General features: G+C 31.7%; 1 protein-coding gene across 3 annotated transcripts in view; it reads left to right on the top strand.

Moving 5' to 3' along the window:
* Positions 1–2,740: 2,740 nt before the first annotated feature.
* Positions 2,741–21,559, top strand: part of LOC132717318 (heat shock 70 kDa protein 12B-like) — a 59,891-nt gene continuing 41,072 nt past the window's right edge. The window contains exons 1-6 of one of the 3 annotated variants that reach the window (XM_060700753.1): positions 2,741–2,861; positions 6,899–7,042; positions 10,705–10,923; positions 11,639–11,890; positions 16,724–16,874; positions 17,188–19,919. In XM_060700753.1, coding sequence (XP_060556736.1) covers positions 2,853–2,861; positions 6,899–7,042; positions 10,705–10,923; positions 11,639–11,890; positions 16,724–16,874; positions 17,188–18,290 — 1,878 coding nt within the window. In that variant the 5' untranslated portion in view covers positions 2,741–2,852 and the 3' untranslated portion in view covers positions 18,291–19,919. Of the gene's footprint in view, positions 2,862–6,898; positions 7,043–10,704; positions 10,924–11,638; positions 11,891–16,723; positions 16,875–17,187; positions 19,920–21,559 lie in introns of those variants that run through there. The other 2 variants (XM_060700756.1, XM_060700755.1) reach the window with 2 other exon arrangements.

The raw sequence follows: 21,559 nt of genomic DNA, 5'->3' as shown, positions 1-21,559 counted from the left end.
AAACCTTTAACCGAGTGTGGCATATATATTGCATTATGAAATAGACATACTAAAGAACTTCAAAATAACAAAGAAACCCACTTGCCTGGCAAAAATTCGTTTACCCGTTTCAAAAAATCACGCCGTGTTCGCCATTTTGTCAAGTTTGCAACTAATTAGCTCGCTTGAACCAAGTGTGCAACCACTTCACGTCCTGCCCCTTGATGGTTATACCCATTATTGAACCGCGTGTGTATTTTCGTTATCAGAAGTAAATACGTTATATTACTGCATGATGATAAGAAATTGAAAAACTGTCAGCTATAAATGATAATGGATTCGATAACATTACTTTGTCTTAGAAATAATTTGATTGTTACTTAATTTAAGTACTCAAATTCCTGAGAGAAAAGGAAGAACTGTTAAGACTGAAATTGAAAATAATTACAAATTGAAGGAAGTTGTTAATGTTTTACTGTAGGTTCTGTACTGCTAGGTGATGTCCAAGCTTCATGATGTGAATCTCGCATATCCGTATTGATCTTCAGGCGCATACGTCTTTGATTTTGAGAATGGCAAATTGTGGGATTTTCGTTAGCTGTTTTCATATTTTCAATCATTGATTGGTTTTCTGAATGAAAATGATATAGGATAAAAAGTCATAGAAAATGTGTGCTATAGAGCTCATAATTAGACACTTTCAGTGACTGCCACTAAATTTGTTTTGAAATGTTAGTTTTTATAGTGCACGAGAACATGTTGTGTGTGCGTTGCGTGTGTGTGTGTGTGTGTATATGCGTCTTTTGTGTAGACTATATAGTGAATAAATCGTCTTAAAAACAACAAGTCCCTTGCAAGGGTTCTTCCTTGAATGAAGGGCCTGCAGGTGTTCAAAATAATTTAATGCAAAAATCTGGTTGCCATGGCAACCAAAAGTAATTATGGGAAGAACTTTAATTTTTTTTCACTATAACCAAGAGGCTTAGAGCACAGGTATTTTGCACAAGGCATTGTTTCGTTGAACCATACAAAGATTGTTAAATTTCAGCCCTGGGGTAACAAGTAGCCTTGTCCGTAGGTCATATGTTCTCCTGATATGTATATAGTAACATTTAAATCAAACTTACAAGGGAGAAATCTTAGATACGAGTATTTAGCAGGACCTCTACCAATCCTGGGGGATCCTTGTTTCCCTAGCAACATATTATAAAGATTTAAAACGTTTTAATGTCTTAAACTACAAGACAAAAGATTAGACATTTAACAAGAACATTGTTCTGTAAACCTCTTTTAAGACTGTCAAATTAAACCATTAGAATTGAAATTGGCCCCACCTTTCCAAAACTGAAAGGGTAAAAGCTCAGATATTTTTTACGAAACATTGTCAAGTAGACCTCTACTAAGATTGTTCAAATTACAGCACTGAGGTCAAAATAAACATGGCCAAGGGGGGATAGATATTCCCTGTATACGTTTTTTAAGTTAGAGGAAAAAGGAAACTGCACAAATAATTACAAAGGCTATACCTTAGATATTTGGCATAACACATTGTGTAGTGTAGACCTCTACCAAAATCATCAAATTAAAGCCATTGTGTCAAAATTGTCCCACGTCGGGACATCAAGAATTTTCCCCTTTATAGATTTATAAAAAAACTGCTCTTCCAAAACTACATGGGCTAGAGTTAAGATATTGGGCATGAAACAATATCAGTTAGACTTGTACCAAAAGTGTTAAAAATATGGCACTTGGGGAAAAAATGATTTCACCCGGTGGGGGCAAGGGTGATCCTTATATGAATATAGTAAGAACATGCAGAAATATGACATTGATCCTCAAATTCTACACTTCTGCATTAATATCGGCAAGGTTCATTGTAAGGAAACAAGAATAATGAACTTCATGTATTTCTGTTTCTGCTATTTTATTGTTGTATAATGCGGTGAAACAAATGCAATCTTCCTTCTAATTTCTATGCCCTCTTTTTCGGTGTGGGATTTAGATTTGCCCTTGTCCTTCCTTCCGTCCGTCCGTAAGTGCATTCTCTTGTTGTGTCACATAAAGCTTAAAAGTGCTTGGGCTAGAGTCAACAAAATGTATAGGAATGTTGATCAGCATGTGAAGTTGTGCCTCATGGGGTTTGCTTGTGGAATAATTCAGCATTTTAGAGTAATTTTTCTTGACTAAGTAAGCAATTTTGAACTTGTGCCGCGCGTAGCTTAAGAAGTATTTGACATGGAGTCATGAAACTCTTCAGAAATATTGATTAGCATGTGAAGTGGTGCATCTGGGGTTTTGCTTGTGCATTTTTTTTTTGTATTTGTAGAGTAACTGCCCTTGACTTATTTAAGTTCGCAATGTTCAATTAGTGTCGTGCGTACCTCAAAAAAGTATATGACCCAGAGTCATAAATCCGTAAAGAAATGTAAGTTAGGGGTTTGTTTGTATATTTAATCAGAGTTTGTTGAGTAATTGTCATTGACTTAGTAAAATCAGCTCCAGAACGTTTTGCCATACGCCCCTCTTAAAGTGTTATGAGCTAGAGACAACAAACTTTATCGGAATCTTGTTCAATATGTGACGCTGTGCACCTGGATATTTTATTGTGGTTGTTTTCAGTTTTTTAAGTGTTATTGTCCTTGACATAAATTTGCAATTTTCAACTTGTTCATGCGTAACTCAAACAAGTTGTATTTGAAAAGTTTCTTTGCCTATTTATATCGTAAACTGCGCATAAATATTTTAAAACTTCCGCGTTAATCTTTTGTTCGTCTAGTCCGATTTGTGTTCGAAATTGAAGACAGAAGTTTTGATAAAGCATAAATTTTGAATTTCAGTTATAGATTAATACAAGGCTTTTAGATACTGTAAGAATGGAACTCGTAAGTATTTCTTTTTTTGCGTTGAAATATATTTTTGCATAAGAAAATTGCATGGAGTCAATTGGTAATGTTCCAAGAATATGTTCGAATGTGTAATAAGTCAGTGTTCTATGATATGCTATATAAAGTAGTAGTATGATATTCATAAATAATTCAGTATGTCTTACATCTAAAATTTAATTAGTTTGTTATTGCTATACTTAAATGTGATTCACTCAGTGAATTAAATATATTTAAAGCTTAAATTTTTGTCACTCATTGTCTTCCTTTTTGTTTATGCTATCATTTTTCGCCCAGGTACATTTGATGTATGATCAGTATAATCAGTAAACCTGTTTTAAAACCGATAGAAAAGTTTATGAAAAACTATGCAAATGTCACATAAATCTTATACCGTTACAATAACATTAATAAATCAATTGGCTGGAATTTAAGTGATTGCATACTTGGTTGGTTTAAGCTAGCAAAATGGTTGCAAATTTACAAAAATGGCGACCGAAACCTGAGAATTTAAAGCGCCCTCCCAAAATTTAACCGAGTAATTGGGTTGTATGTCATTTTGAAATTTGTGTGTAAGCCCATTCATTAAAGCAATGTGTTTTAGATTTCAGCTGCCTAGCTTCTGATTTGAGGAAGTTTTTTTATGATATTAATGTACATATTTTGCTATTTGACAAGCGACTATTTTAGTTGTTTTTATTCAAGAGTGATTCAAACAAGCCAAAATATGTTTCGGTTAATAATGTACAACACCTTTCACGTGCATGCCTTATATAACGTTGCAATACACAAAGATATCTTGTTCGGTTGCAAACTTGTACTTTAAAATATAGTATTTGCAAACTTATTCATATTTTTGAGTCAAATATAAAACTGCAAATATTTGCATGAACATTGATATATCCTTATGTTATCTAAATGTTATTTTCATGTGTGTGACTTTAATTTTTAGTATTTTCCTTTCCTTATTGAATTTTAAATTGCTATCATTTATCGGTAACTCGAATCCACGGCCCGTCTTTGTGCCCTTATACATTTTGATCTGCTGAGTGCTTAATTTTGTAGTAGGCTGGATTCTGTAAACTTCTTTCTCTGCTCTTAATTTTTTTTTTCACAACCGTAATTTTCACAACCATAATGATCGTGTGTATTTCTTTTATGAAAAAATAATGGAAAATATATTTGAAAAATTACTGTGAATTATGAAAAAACTTAACTGAACCAACATAAGAAAGAATAGCATAAATTAGAAAGAAAAAGAAAAGAACGTATTCTTCAGTTAAAAAAGGTGTCATCATAAATGGAAATGTAAATGATAGTTACACGACATAAATATTTCACACCTCTTGTGAAAATGCAAGGAAAGGAAGCGATTAGTTTTAACAATAAAATTGTACAACCAATGGACATTGTAGAGTATGAATTGTGACAAGAAATATATGTATAATATTGTTTGTTTCATATGTCAGCATTGTCTTTTTTCTATTTTTGGCTACGCTACACTTGAAAATAGTGCGTCTGATATTCACTCGATATTTACCAATTAATCTTGCACTGATACAAACAAATACTAGTATCACTTATATAAAGTTTGTCCTTGTTACTATTCTAGCCTGTTTTTAGAATAGTGTGGCAAAGGGAATATTGACAAGTTAACAACGGACGAAAATTGCAGATCCATTGTTCTTAGCATATGACGCATATTGAAAATTCAACTGCACTGATCTTATTAAACCTCTTTTTTACTTTCCAAGAAGTCAAATGAAATTTAGTGTTGCAAAAATGTACATTTCTTACTTTTTATGGAATTGATTTTTAATTCCAATCAGAATGGGAATCATCTAAAACAACTAAATTTTATGGATAAGATAGTTCTGTCACGTAAAATGAAAATACTATTGAAGCAAAATATATTTGCAACAAAAATGATTGAAGCACAACCAAAGTGCGATTGAAAAAGATATTTTTCATTTTAGGAATTAAAACTTTATTTGCTTAACATGCAAATGAATACATTTTTATAGTATTGACATAACTTTATTTTGTCTTTTTTGGTGAAATGAGTAGAAAAAAATGACCAGAATAGTAAATTTTATATCATTTACATGTCGAGTTTATATCTTCAACAACTACACCAAATTAGAAGCTAGGAAGCTGAAACATATAAGTATTGCCTTTAAAATGTACATTCAAAAGAACATACGTACAGTATGAAAAACAAGATCAACAAGGAAGAGCGGCGTTCAATGAACGCAACCCCAACACTACCCAACAACACAGGACCACTGGCAAAAAAGGGACAGAGCACATGGCAAGTGTACGCCGAGTGCTGGTTTTTTGGCCGAAGGATCGCCAGAGACTTATATATCAAAAATAGCTATAACTAAGGATTTAAGGGATATTTAAGCTCATTGTACTACTATTGTCTTTTTCTATAGTTATGAAAATAACATCAAGTACATATATTGACTGTAAGAGAAATAGCACGTAGTCTAACACTGTTTTAAATAGTTAAAAAGTTATTTGCTTTTAGAAAAACAAAACAAAGCCAGGTATCTCTCTTGTAAAAAAGATGGTTTTTATTTACTTTTGTAACAAGTTTAGTTTTTCCTTTGTTATTTCTATTTTGTTCCACCATAACTTAAAGTGAGATATTATCAAGGAAATTATGCTTTAAAATGATCTGTAGGACTTTAATACAAACCCAACAGCTTAAATTCTAGTGTCACGAAGTTATCGTATTTACAACTAAAATGTAGTATAGCACGATCATTTAGCTTCCTTAAAATATTTTTAATGCGTATTATGTCAATGTTGTAGACAATAAATATTGTCTTTAACATTTTTGTTCTCAACTCTAGTCTTTCAATTTCCATTCAAAATATTTAAGTTATTTCATTACGAAGTTAAATGCCTCACGCACATAAAGTATGTTGGTATAAACAGTCTCGCCAATTTGTTATTTAAAGTCGGCGAAAATAAAAGAATTTAGACGTGATGTGTCTTATAAGGTTATTCATTGTTCTCGTTGTATATTTGTCTATGTTTAAATATGTATATGTAAGAAATAACAAACTCTACATATATTCAGTAGCGCTTTCAATATTTTCTTCGCATATCTTCAGCCGAAACTTTTATAAACAATAAACATATAAACAAATAGACGTAACGTCATGAAAAAAGAGGGAACGTTAAATGATAACGTATTTCCCGGCAAACACAATATAGTTATTTATACTTCATTACCGAATATACATAGAGTTTGTTTATTTCTTTAACATTATTATTTTATATAATTTTGACACTGTTAATCAGATCTTTGCAGTGAACTATTGCCAGTATCAATATATAAAATTATATTGATGTTGGCAATCAGTTCACTGCAAAGCTCTGATTTACAGTGTTAAAACCATTCTACATAATTTGAAATGAATATAAGTTGAATGAATATTACTAACTTAAAAATAATATACTGATTTATAGTCACATTGTAAAATATAAAAATTCCATACAGCTAACTGACTCCCTTCCATTGTGCTGCAAACGCAAAGTTGCAAAGAAGATCTTTATTTTGCATATAGATCTACATGTAAAAATTAAAATAAATGTTTACTTTTCACAGATTTGATTCTTCTGAAAAAATAATTGTAATATATTGGACAATTTCTTATCCTTATTTAGATTTTGACGAGGTTAATTAGCATTATAACGCTTAACTCAAGCTGAAAAAAGAGAAAAGTCCAAAGAAATTGTTTATATCATAATTGAAGTTTTGATTGTGCATAAAAAGGTAACGCATATTCGAATAATGTAACATCCTAAGCATATCTGTAGAACTAATTATACGCCCGTGCGCATTGGCGTATCGGTAGGTACGCCACTGACTTAGTTTGTCTACTATATAGAACGAGAAATATACGCTCTTCATTTACCATAATTAAAAGTGACTTCGATCATCCGATCTTAAAATATTCTAAATTGTTTATCTAGTCCTGCCTGCTTCAACATTCTGAAATACATATTTCTTATATTGTCAGAGTATTATTCAAAACCCGGAGCTGGTTGTTGCCATAGATTTTGGAAGTACATATAGCGGATATGCTTGGCAATGGAGGACGGATTTTGTAAGGGATAGAGGAAACATCCAGTTCAATACTAACTGGGGAAGTGGGGCATTACAGGTATTTTCGTTTTTGTTGTAGCTTAATATGTCACAAGTATATTATAACTTGTCCAAAAATGTCAATTCACTCAGTGACATTTTAAAGCACATTTTATGTCAAATATCCAGGTTGGTTTCCAAATCCGGTATATAAATCGTATTGACCTGCATAGACAGAGTATCATAATGTTAATTATTTGTATTAATATTTTAGTAAAATTATGTCCATTTTCTGTCATGAAATTTAGATAAAGTATTTGTTGAAGCACTCATTTCACATATACGAATTCCTCTAATGTGTAAAAAATGTGTACGAATTCCTAATACACTCGTATGTGTTAAAAATACGGTGGGGGCTGTCCCGGGATCGGGGATGCCGGAATTCGGGATCGTTTTAGATATATATTGAACACTTTAATTGTGCTGATATTTGTCGTAATAACGGCAAATAAAACATTGAGTTGTATTTGACCGGTCTATTGATTTTAATTTAAAATTGAAATATATTAAGAGCTATATATAAACAAACTTGAAATGCAGAAATCAAAATACCCATCAAGGTGCTTCAAATTGTAATATTTTATATAGATTTGATTGAAATACTAAAAATAGATTTTATTCAGATTATTTTTTTGTGATAAGGTAATTGTAAAATATCGCGTCCTTTATGTTAATTTTCTAGAATTTTAGAACAGGTATAAGTAGTTTTTCACTCGGATACATTTATAACATAACACATTCTCTGCCTAGATCTAATCATTTACACCTATGGCATTGCGGGCGTTCGTTGCCCAAATTCTAGGCTAAGACGTAAAGTGTTCGTTTTGAAAATGCGACCATGCATTCCTGGCAGTTTTGACTGTATCCGTGCACTGCAAAATTATGTTTTTTGATCCAATCTTTTAATTGAAGGTTCCCACTTTTAATTTACAAGTTTACATGTAGATCTAAACAACGGACCTTACATAAAAAACCTAATTAGCAAGTTCGTATCTTCAATTGCATATAATACATAAGCAAGTTTGCACACTAGATATTAACGTGTATCTGTTTTCTTTCATGTTGTCAATATCATTGTATTATAAGAATATAATTTCATTACCACTTGGACATAAACAAACAGAACTGTATTTGACTTAACAAAATCAAAATAAACTAAAACAATGTATATGAAAATGTTAAGTTACGTTGTACTTTTCAAATATGAAATAGCCATGATTTTTATCATACGCAAAGTATCAAACAGAATAATGATTAAAGTAGTTTGGGACTAAAACATCTTTAAATTTATATAATTTCCTCTCATACACAATAGTCATGAAGATGTTCGGAGCCATGGTTGTATAAGTTTCATTATAAAATAATTAAAAATCTAATGTAATCAATAGTAAAAGTTGTTAAACCAATTATCCATCCAAATCTTATCTCGACTATAATACCAAAAGAAACAGGCATTCCCAAAATGTCACTAAATAAACGGCACACCTTTTTACAATTTTTGCAATATGTTAATCTTGTATTGATCTTTTTAATAACCGATCACAAGGTTAACTTTTATCCAGTTTGACACCAAGACAACAAATTACTGAGGTTGGCTGAATGACCTGGCAGTTACAAGATACATTTAAGTTTGGATTTAACCTTACTTTGAGCTTTAAACAGAAAAGCAGTTTTACCTAAATGTAACGCAACAAGCTATGTGCTTATCATTTGCTTGTCTTCATTTCCACACTGAAGGTAATTTTAACCGTAGATTTATTGTAACAGCAACCATGATACCAGAGTCACCTGCATAAAGTAAAAGTTTATTTTTAACAACATCTGACATATCATTACATAGATTAAACACAATAGAAGTACTAAGATCAATGTTTGAGGAACACCACAAGAAATATTGGAGAAAACCTTCAACATCATCTATTTGCAATCGACCCATAAAGAAAACTTGAATCATTACAAGACATCGTTACCAGGACCAAAATCTCCCATTTTAATTTTAAGTATACTATGTTAAACAGTATTGAAATGGACTTGTTAATATGTTACAGGATCATACCAATTCATTAGAGACAAAGGAACAAGACATGTATCAATTGAGAAATCTCTTCTTAAACAAGACTGAAATTTACATACTTTGATAACCTACTACCTGAACAGAAACAACTTTCTGATATACACATGTTTGTGTAATAAATTTGTCACACGTTTTCAATATCGTCCATTTTTATTGTGACTAACCTATAGTTTGTCATGGTAATTAATAGAGTAAAATTGAAAATATAAAACGTTTCCATATTTCATCAGTCAAACACAACTGGGATCCTACATATTACCGGACAAAATGTTTTTTCACTGTAACTTTTATTTAAAATAATAAAAAAGAATGAAATTTTACCCAAATATTTGTGGGTTCTTAATATACGTAAACATTTCGTTATCAAACATAAAATTAAACATTTGACCGTTGAAATATGTCTTTAAATAGGGCATTAAAAGAGGAAAAAAATCGCGTAGACAACTCAATTTACCGGACATTGTGTTTCAAATATTTTTAAAGTCTTAAATTGAAATTAAGCGTTAAGATACTTGAACAACCCAGTAAGTCACTAAAATTGACACAGTAGCCATGCTTGTTACGAAGAGGCCAATATAGTGTAATTGAAATTTACAGTATAAACTCAATTATCGTATTGATTCTTCATGATCCTTAAACGTATGACACATTTTGATATTCAAATATTCTGTTCTTTCTTATACAGTTTCCTTTTGGTCATCATGTAGCATGTTCCTACATGATGAAGTCTATAAGTCCATAAAGTCTATTTTTTGTACATTTCATGTAGAGTTTCCTTCCATGGGCGACACCCATTTCTTTATATGTTTTTTAATTTGCATTTCTTTGTAAAAGACAACAACGAGATATTGTTTGAACGAAATTTAAAATTACTTTTTATCATTAAAATAAGTTACGAGTGTACCCTTAAGTAACTTTGAGAAGAATTAAAAGTAAAATCTATCTAAAATAACCCATTAAGGGCCTCCATATTCGGGCCTGCGAAGAACACATTATTCCCCCGCATGACCAGGTCATGGAATAACTAGTCAACATAAGGGCATGTTAGTAAATAAAGAACTGAATCAACAATATTTGCCTGAGAGTGGTTTTGTTGTTATTTACTTTGAAATAGAAAGTGTGTGCACGATTCAGACCGGATGATTTTTGAATCGAAGCAAAAAATAAAACCTTATTTGACAGGAATAGATTTTGCCCGGAAAACTGATTGTCCGGTAAACATGTAGGATCCCAGTACCGAAATATATATATATATATACATATATATATATATGCAATTAATTCATGATAGGCATATTAATTATCATTTTATCTGGATTTTTTAAGACTTGCATCAGTTCAAAATATTGAAGATTAATGATGATGCAAAAATATTTCTATCATTTCAAGCACAGCGGTTAGTTACACAATAGAATTTTTGAATGACCTGACTTAAAAAATGTACATGTTCGAGTATGCTTTTGGATGATTTCCTAGATTAATTCTAGGTTCGAGATAAATATAACCGTTTCTGAAAATTACTGTCCGATTTTCAACATCTACCTGGTTGTATTTTGTTGCAGTGCAGTGGACAGGCATATTAAACACTGTTATATTTTCAATTTCAGCTTCATAAAACTAATACCTGTTTGCTTCTCAAAGCAAATGGAGATGATGAAAGTAAATACGAAATTGATTCTTTTGGATATGAAGCTGAAAGAATATATATAAATATGTCCAAAGAGCACGAAAAAGAGAAAAAGAAAAACTTAGGCAGAGGCGATGAAGACAATTCACTTGAAAAATTGTACCTGTTTAAAAGATTCAAACATCTTTTGTATACAGAGGTACATATGAACAATTGAAAGTAATATTTTATCTATCATTTTTTAAACTGTATATTAATCTGAGTTCTTTGCTGATGTCGTCATTTGGCGATAGTAAGACTTTTATTGAACTTAAAAATAATGAAATGATATTAATTATTAGACAAAAGACACTTCTTATGTTTCTCAGTATTTAACCAATTTAGCAGCGTCAAGAAATTTGACATCGTTGTGCGATAAAATAACCATTTGGTAATTCATATTCATGTAAAGTACAGAAACATGTATGTTACCATAATGATTACAATTGTAGTATTCAGAACATGCTTAAACTATCAAATCAATCAAATCCAATAACACAAAGTATGGACATTTGTATAATCAAAAAATCAAGCCTTATGTATTTTGTGTTTGCATATAATAAGTTTAAATATTTCAAACAGTTTATGGAATCAATATGAGTGATCATTACTTTGCTGTCGTCCCCCAAGTCGATGGCTTTCTTTCACAAATGGCAATTTTAAAGTAGAGACTGCATGTACGGATAAAAAGTGTCGCTTTTTATGATTTTTTCCTCTCTAAAAGTTACATGATAAAATTAGAATTCTTAGAGCATTTAAATTCTTATCTAATCTGAACAAAGTTTACTTTAAAATTTGCCTAAATTAAATTTATATTGGTTGAATTATTTTAAATATGATTGACTTTTTAAAAAACCTAAAATCGTATTTTTAAGAAAATTGATGACAAAATGATAGTAGAGGATCAACTTAATAGACATTTCCCACTATTTCACGTTTTGTCAAAACTTCTTAAAGCGTTGAAGGACCACTTCATAAACGATCTAAAAGAAAAGGGACAAAGAGTTAACTTAGACAAAACACTTTGGGTAGTTACTGTTCCCGCGATTTGGTCAGAGGAGGCAAAGGCGTTTATGAGAAAAGCGATGGAAAAGGCATTAATGGAAGAAACAGAGGAAATAGAAAAGGTATATATCTTTAAGCTGTCACCTTAGTTGAGGGGATGTGTGTGACAAAAACGTATACGAGCGCTTGAAAAAATAAATAAATGAATACAGTACGCTCAGCGCGACTTTTTCAAAACCCCGCGGATGAAGTTTACCGCGGACGAAAATTTGCTCAGATATTGTCAGAAAATTTTCACCACCGCGGACATAAATCGGCAGCTGAAACCGTTTCCCCCGCGGAACGCAGCGGTAAATTGCGGAGGAACGCGGCGGTCAAACACCGGTCAACGCGGTGGAAACCTTAAATTTTAAAAATTAATTACTGTATTTAAACATCAGTATACGTACGTACTGTAACATGTACTGTACATATAACTATATGTAAAATTTGTTTGTTTGTTTTCTTTTTTTGTTGTAATAAAAGTACATGTACAAATGCAGTGTATTTCTTGTTCTTCTTCTTATTATTGTGTTGGGTAATGTATAATATGTATTCGACATCAAGATAAATCATTGTCGTCGCAACTTTATGGTAGTGAGAAACTTGAAGTCAAATAATGAAAAATTCGGCATATGACATTTATGAAAAAGATACTACAACAATTTATATGCCAGCTCATGTTTCTTATTTAAAAACTTTGAAAACGTAACCCTCAACAATTTATTCAGGCAATATTCCAGGACGTCTCTTTCAATTGTCAGATGCGTTTTACTGTTTCTGTTTATTTGCATGTTGATCATAAAGTCTTATATTTTATTTGGAACATTAAAAGAAAGCGTTTATTTCACCAAAATATACATTTAATGATATTCTTGATTTATCTAATTACAGGTGTGAGCGTTATGTATATGTTTTGAAGTTTGTATCAACTGTTGAAGTTTATTTTCATTTTTGTTTTAGAAGTTTGTTTGTTAGTTCTTTTTTATTTTTTTTATAGATTGTTTTTTGCAGAATTTTGTTAAACTTGACGTTATACTTTTTGTTAGCATGTACATACATGTATATAAGGCAAACAAGCACATGGCAGTTATTTTCTAATAACTTCCATCGACCGATTTTCAAGTTAAAAATATTTCATTTCATTTTTATCTTAAGATATTATTGTTCATGGGAATAATAGTATTTGTAGACAACATGTAGTTTTAAGTACATACAATTGAACGTAATTGTCTTTGCTTTCTTGTATTTATTATATTAAGTTTTCATTGAAATTAATTCCGAGGATAATAATGTACTTTTATAATTTGTAAAAGGCAGCCTAATTATTATTTTTTTAATGGGTGAATTTGTGTCAAACAAATATACGGTATGTACAGTGTACAAAAACTTTTTGGCAAGTGTCATGCATATTTCTCATGTCCATTTTCGACGGGGTTTTTACAGTAAATAAACACAAACAAACAAGTCTACCCGTTTTTAAAGAATATTATTGCATACAAATTCTTATAGATGGTTTAAATATCTTTTTCTTTTATTTCTAAGATATGTACATGTATTTTATTTATGTCTTGTCTTGTATCACACTCATCGACCTCTTACAGGACATGTACTGTAGCGTCAGTCATCATTGAGAAATCAGCACAAATGTCCTTTTTTATACTAAGTATCATATTTATGGCTCCCATATAGTTTAACAGCAATAATACTTATAGAACCACAAGGAATAAAAAAAGTAAAGATGACAATGATAAAGGACGATTTCAGTTGTAAAAATATTGGTTTGTGGACGAATAGTTTTGTGGACGTTTATAACAAAAATATTAAAAACAACAACAAAAACAGGTACTGCTGTAATTATTTTTATTTCAAATTCCGTTCAAAATTTAACGTATAATAACATTTAAGGAGACGATTGTGGTCAATTTTCAAGTCATTGTGTTAAGAAATAATAAAACGTCTATTATTTTTGGAGGTTAATATAAACTGACCAACTGACCTTGGCGTTCCCCCGCGGGAAACGGGTGACTGATTTTATCGACGAATGAAGAACGGTCGTCAGAATTTTGTCCACGGTGGAAATAACTGAACACCGGGGATCGCGGGGGAAATTATGCTTTCATCGCGGACGAACCCCCGCGTTTGTCCGCGGTAAAAAAAAATCGTCCGCGGTGGTATCGCGGAAAAAGCAAAACCCGCAGTGAGCGTACCGTAAATATATATATATATATATATAAATGACAACTGAACTACGTTTTTTGTACAACCATCTTTTTTCTTCACCTGAAAGTAAGATTTTTACTCTTTTGTGTTTTGTGCCACTTTAAAGAGTAGATAATGCAAGTACGGATAGTGACCCCCCCCCCTCAAAAAAAATGTTTTTCATCAATAAGAGTACTTTTTGAACCGATTGAAAGAAATTGAAACTCAACAGAAATGTTAATCAGAAGACAATGTGCAGAACGCAGGTTTGACCTTTATCATAGTTAATAATGTGCTGAATAGGAAAACACATTTTTAAGTGTTAGTTTGTGGAAACGACCATGCCTATAGACTGAAAATTGGACACGTAGCATTGCCTTGTTGATCTGTACAAAAAAACTGGTATTAATCATGAACCTTTTGATCAATTTTTGCCCGCCCCTGGGGTCAATTAGTTAATATATGATAAAACACATTTCAGTCTTATTTTGTGAATATACAATGCATAAAGCTAATATATTTCACTTTTCAGTTTTATTGTGTGGTACTGTAAAGATTAGATCTTAGATATTTGGCAATAATACTTAATTGATCTTTATGTCAACCAAGCTTTTTCGTTTAGACTTTGAGGCAAGATTGATTCCGCAATATAAATACACCTGCGTATTTTTCTAAATTCGAAAATTCTTCAATTGCATGTTAAATGTTGAATTTAGCCAAAACCGGTGATTGTAGGCGTTGACGGTAGCTTGCAATTACCAATACCTTCCATGAACAAGGTTAATCAAACCAAGATTGAAACATTATTTTTTTTCTGTAAGGAATTAAGTTTCCTTCTATTCCATAGCAACAAATGACTCTCATTTAAAATAAGTTATTTCTATAGTAGCTATCAACTTTCAAAGCAAACAGCGACATTTGTAAGCAATACATGATTTTCAAAGTAGCTTTTGTACTTAACAACTAGTTTCTTTCATGCTTTTAAATTATTTTCTATAACAACAAGTGACTTTTTACAAGTTCAACCTTTTAGGTGCAGATTTGAAATCTAATATCTGTTGACCTTGATTTCGCTCTTATATCAGCTTTTTATTAATAGTAAGCAACATTCTGATTTATGCAATCAAGAGCATTTTTTAGTAAGATGAGCGATGTAAGGGCCTCATGTACCTTTTGTTGATTAAGCGCATTTGCGGTAATGACTTTATTTGTTTAACTTTTGATGTATAGAAAGTTTGGACGCTAGGTTTCAGTTACCACTACCATCCATGAACAGGCTCAATGAAACCGAAAGATTAACATTTTCAATTTGCCGTGTTGGCGATCTAAAATTAAGGTTTCTTTGTTTTATCTGTATCATTGTCACATCACTGTTGGTTATACCGTGTGGAATTCATAAAAAGTTACCCCATACACTCAATGTAAGATTTAATATATTTAATTTATTAAGTTATTGCTAACAATCTTCTTAAACAAGGTTATCGCTATCATTAATTGCGTAAATATTTTACTAAAAATCTGGAAACAAAGTGAAACAAAGTTGTACCATCGTATTTCAGTTTTAGTTTTAAAATTTAATTGTAATTAGCAAACTTAATTTCTATGAAAAATTGGTTAAAATTTAAATTTTTCTGCCGCCTTTACTAAAATTATCAAACGGTTTATTAAAAGAGGTTTTGATCCAATTATTTTAAGGCATACACATGCTTGGTGTTTAACTCTTCTTCTACAGTTGAACGCTACGCTTTCCTTTTTTAATTAATCAATTAATTAATTAATTAATTAATTTGAATCAATGCAGCAATGTCCAACTCTAAATGTAGACTGGGGCGAAACAAGAAACATTTTGGATAGCTAATATCACTCTTCCTATTATTTATTAAGTGTGGACTAACTTCGACATGTTAGAGTAAACAGCTATAACTACCACTGACGGTTCCAACGCGCGGTACCCCTCTGTGTTCCTTCACATGTTTTTAATGTCTGTATTGTTACTTGGTTTGAATGTTAACATGTCTGCCTTGTTTGATTGTCGTTTACGGTAGGTATTTTCTCACAACCTCCCATTTTACCCTCTCCCCTTTTTCACCCTTACCTTCCTTATCCCTTTAATTCCCATATGGGCCAATTTAAGTTTATATTTTATCACACATTACATGTCCCTCTCCTTTCGCTGCACTTATGTCCACACCAGGTTTTTGTTTGGTGCATTCTGTGGACGTTGCCTTTGCTTTGTTGATCGTTATTCTTGTTTTTTAATACGTCTGATCCTTGTAGATTGTCCGGCACGACTTTGTTGTTGTGTCTTTTTTTGAGTCCATTCGTTTTGATAATTCCTATTAAGGTGATTCCAGTATTTAAATTTGAATACTGTTAAATCAACCCGGGGATATGTTGCCTGCTTTTTCAATTGTCTTTTAATGTCTTGTCTGCGGATATTTATAAATCCAAAAGTGTTCATAAGGCAGTCGTCATGGAACCTTCAATGTGACACGTTCGTGCCATTCACTGAAAAGCGGCGTATTGGCCCTAGGTAAAGACATGCATGTGCCCTTAGGAGAAAGCAATAGGCGGAACTAAAATAAAATGGAATTTGAAAAGGAATCAGATGTTACGAAGCCTTCATATAACAGACAAGACGTCAAAAGACAAGTTTAAAAAAGCAGGCAACATATGTTTAAGGTGCAAAGAAAAGTTATAAATTTAAATTTCAGAGCTTAACTAAAAAGAAGAGGACAAATTTACTTCTTGCTCTTGAGCCAGAAGCAGCAGCTATATATTGCATCCACCTTCCAGGTGAGCAAAGAGCCAATATGAATGACCTTGGAGCACCAGGGCAAGTCTTTCTTACAGCAGATCTTGGAGGTGAGTTTCATTTATGTATTAGTCAAAAAAACTTGTTTGTCTGTCAAAGTGATAACATTTTTGTTTAATTTTATTACTATTATTTGTCATCTTTTTTTCCGTCGTCGACCATTTTTACAATTATTTTTTTCCACTTTTTAGAATGCAATCTATGCAATTTCTAAAAATTCTACTTTGTAAAGCTCTTATTCTTATAATTTTACAATAAGAAATATACAAATAAGTTAGCTTTATGCGATATTTTTACATATCTATGACATAAAATTAAAAAAAAAATCATAATAAAATTTTTTATTAACTTATTTATTTTAAGGACTGACTGCTGACCTTTCCGCAGTAAAAGTATTAGACGATGGTTTTCTTAAGGAGATTTGCTTATCTCAAGGAGAGCTAGCTGGTGGTCAAAATGTGAATGACGCATTCTTTCAAGCTTGCCATGATAGTTTTGATGGGAATTCGTGGAGAAAAACATTTGGTAAATCGACGCCGACAGAGTGTCTAGAAATGGAAGATGATTTTGAACAAAAAAAAGTTACAATAGGAAAAAAAGATCCAAGGCTTGAAAAAATCGTTCTTAAAGTTCCTTACACTGTTATTAAAGAAATAGACCAGAACAATATAACATTAAAGGAGACACATGATTTTATCCTAGAGGAAAACGAGATGAAGTTCAGGTCAGAATTTGTTCGAAACAAACTTTTTAAAGAAACTTGCATCAAAATGTTCGATGTTATGAAAATTGTCTTGGGATCGGATGGTCTGAAAGACTGCAGAACAGTTGTACTTGTTGGTGGATTTGCTGAATCACCAATTGTAGTACAACATATAAGACAAGCGATTGTTGAAAACTTTCCAGATGTGAAAGTTGTTGTGCCAACCTCCCCTTTTCAAGCTGTTCTAAAAGGGGCCGTTCTATATGGACATGACCCGATGATATTTAGAAGCCGTATTGCAAGGTGTACTTTTGGGGTGAAGATAAACTGTGTCTTCAATGAGAAAATGCATGATAAAGAGAAAAAGTGGCTTAACACTGAAGATAATAAATATTATTGCAAGGATGTGTTAGATGTTCATGTGGGAAAAGGTCAGTCCGTGATACTGAAAGAGCAACTTGAGGAACATAGATACAAGCCAATGTATAAGAATCAGGAAAGTGTGAAACTTTCCATTTATGCTTCAGACAGAGCCCCGATGAATAGTACAGTGGGAGGAGAACCTAAATATGTCATGTATACTACAGATGAAGGATGTAAAAAAATCGGCGAAGCAGTTTTTGAGACGTCCGATACTACACTTGGAACGGAAAGAAATCTTCTTGTCAGAATGGTGTATGGTGGAACAGAATTATCGGTTATCGTGACAGATGAAACAAGCGGCAAAGATTTCCCATTGAGCATAAAATTCGGGAACTTGTAAACTGATTGACTCTAACTAGATACAAATGCATGACTTGTGAAATAGTAAAGTTTGTTTGAAAGTAAACGTTCAATTCTGGGAGTAAGAAATTGACAAAAAAGTTTGATTTCAATTGTTTTTGGCTATTAAACTATTCTTTAATCAAGTATTTTTCATGAAAGTTTAGTTATACGGTTTCCATTTTTTTCCGTTCGATTGCCGAAAGAGTTGTACCATTGTATGTCTCTGTTATTTGAAAGATATGAATATAGTACGTTAATAGAATAAAATGTTCAAGAACAAAATATTTATGTTTCTCTCAGCAATGAATGTGTGCATGCACTTTTCGTTCATAAGGAAATATACTAATATATTTGTATACAGACTCCCCAGAAGTATTTTTTATCAAAATTCAAACAATATTTTTTTTAATCAGATATGTAGCCTTGTACACTTTAAAAACAATATAAGCTGAAAATAGATCCTGTTTTGCTATTGTGTCCTTTAAGCAGCACTTACAGTATGTATATTTACAAAATAACCATTTATCTTTACACTTTTCTAAATCCGTGTTTGTTTTATAGTTATAATTGAAAATTTTTCTAAAGTTTTAAATTTGTATTGATAATACAAATTTAGCAACATTTATCGTATAACAAATCTTAATAAAATTTTATTATCGACAAAAATTATGAAAGATTTGTGAATACAATAATATTTGACTTTGCTGAATTCGAGATTTTTTACTTGTAGAATATATTGTCGAGGCTGTGGATTTTGTTTTGAAGCTTAAACATTTGTCACGAAAAACAGTACATTTAGTTTACATATGAAACCATTCATTTTTTACAGCATGCACTGAATTTCGTTTTCTTTTGCAAGCTTTATTCAGACATTTATAAATAGTTTTAATACATTATTGCCCAAACATTATGTGGCGGCGTGTCCGAGTGGTTAACGTGTCGGACTTGTAATCTAAGGATTGCTGACCGCGTTGGTTCAAACCCTGTCAGGGGCAAGCCGTTGTTTCCTTCAGCAAGAAACTTTACATTCATTGCTCAGTACTGGTTGGTTCAAGGAACGGATTGGAAAGTGTTTTAATAAGCATATAGCTTCCAACACAATCGAACTAAAATAAATTTGTATAAACAAAAAATTTACATACCATTACATAAATGTTAAACCTAACTTAACTAATCTGTTAAACAATTATGGTGATTAAACTTGCTTAAGAAATGAAGTATAGTTTTAAAATACAATTATGAGAATATTACAAAAAACTATACCAAACATTAGCACACCAAATAATGATCAAGGTGCTGAGAATTTTGATTAGACTTTTAATTGATATAACAAATTCAATGCTGCATTCCGCATTAATTGTGCAGAAATAAATTAACATTTATTTCTGACAACACATAGATTCTTTATTTTTGTTAATACATGATACATTTTTGTACATTTACAAGCATTGTTTATATTAGAAATGGAAATTATAATATGTTTAATTGCTTTTCAATTCTCTGCACTTTGAGCCCTTCCCGTAAACTTTTCTCTCCTTTGTTGTTCTTTGCATTCATGTTTAATATAATCTTAAGAACATTTAGATAGTAAATAAATTATCTAAAATAACTGAAATACAGAGTTTACCTATTATTTGTTTGTTTATCTGTGTTTTCTGTTTTTTTCCACAGGATTCAACACATTGTTGGTCATATCTCGTGGTCATAAACCTAACCTGCTTTTCTTGATAATAACTCATCAGTAATTATCCGTAAATGACCAACTACTAAATCTACATTGCTTCTGAATCAGCAGTTAGAAACAAATTACCAATCGACTCTATGTCCGACATCATTTGTTTGAAATAACGCCTTGCCCTGGGACCGAACCATGCGACCAGTGCGCCCCCTATTGAACTTAATTTGCACCAGTTTCCTGTAAACGTTTCATAAGTTGATATATTAGTTAAAAGATAAAAGACTTCATTGACATTATGCAACACGTTCCCTGAATACGAAACTGAAATTGATATACTAAACTTGTTTTAAACATCTATAAGGATATTTCTTTAAATGTTCCGCACAGCATGTGAAACATCACAACAGTGTTTGTGGATAACCGAGCACTTACAGGAGCAGTTTTATCGCTTAAGGATTGTACAGAGGCTATGGAAAGCACGCATACCTCGTTTTCTATCTTTTTGGTGATTTGTACATGGCAATTATTACTATATTGAAGATTGATTAAGAACATATAAAACAATAAAACTAGCAAACAACTTAGCGTGAATCTTCACGAGAACTTTGTATTCCTTTAACTTCTCTTTCTAACGCATCTTTATCCTATTTCATAGTACTGTACTATCTTCTTGGAAGGATGTCCATGTTACAGTTTAAAAAAAAAAAAGGTGATGGATGTATCTCTTGCAAAATATTATAAACATTTTTCATAGTTAAACTCTATAGAAAAAGTTTTTGCGTCAGTTATTTTTAAGCACCTTTTCTATCACTTAAACTCAAATAGAATTTTTACCCCCGTGCAGTCAGGCTTTATCCCTGACGATTCAACTGTATATAAACTTGTATATATCTATGACACACTTTTGTAAAAGCACTTGATAATGGCATTGAAGCTAGAGTTATATTTTCTGGACATAAGCAAGACATTTGATAATGTCTGATATAAAGGTGTCATTTATAAACTAAAATATTATGGTATATCTGGCAATTTGTTGGATTGGTTTCGAGACTATTTAAAATGTTGACGTCAGCGGGTTGTCATAACAGACGCAATATCGTATTGGGGTGTTCTTGAGGCAGGTGTCCCTCAAGACTCAATCCTTGGTTCTTTGCTTTTTCTAATTTATATAACTGACATTGTTCAAGATCTTCAATCTAATGTTAACCTTTTCGCTGATGATACAAGTCTCTATCATGCCATTGAAAACACACAGATTGCACCTCAACAATTACAATTATATATTAAAAACATAACTGAGTTGGCAGACAAATGGCTTGTTACCTTTAATCCATCTAGGTTAGAATCACTTATTATCTCCAGAAAAAGAAACAGTTATGATCACCAACCATTCCAAATGCTTACCAGAAGAAATTGACCATAAAAACTTGGGTTTTATCTTATCTAACAACTGCCAATGGCACTTACATATTGAATATATTAATGATAAAGCATGGAAACGGGTAAACCTAATGAGAAAATTAAAATGTGTATTAGATTGTTTATCTTTAGAAATAATTTATACGCCGCTTATTAGACCGATTCTCGAA

This window comes from Ruditapes philippinarum, unplaced genomic scaffold, assembly GCF_026571515.1.
Source record: "Ruditapes philippinarum isolate M1 unplaced genomic scaffold, ASM2657151v2 ctg4666_1_1_1_1, whole genome shotgun sequence".
Taxonomy (NCBI): Eukaryota; Metazoa; Mollusca; class Bivalvia; order Venerida; family Veneridae; genus Ruditapes; species Ruditapes philippinarum.
This window is presented reverse-complemented; position numbering and strand designations above follow the sequence as displayed.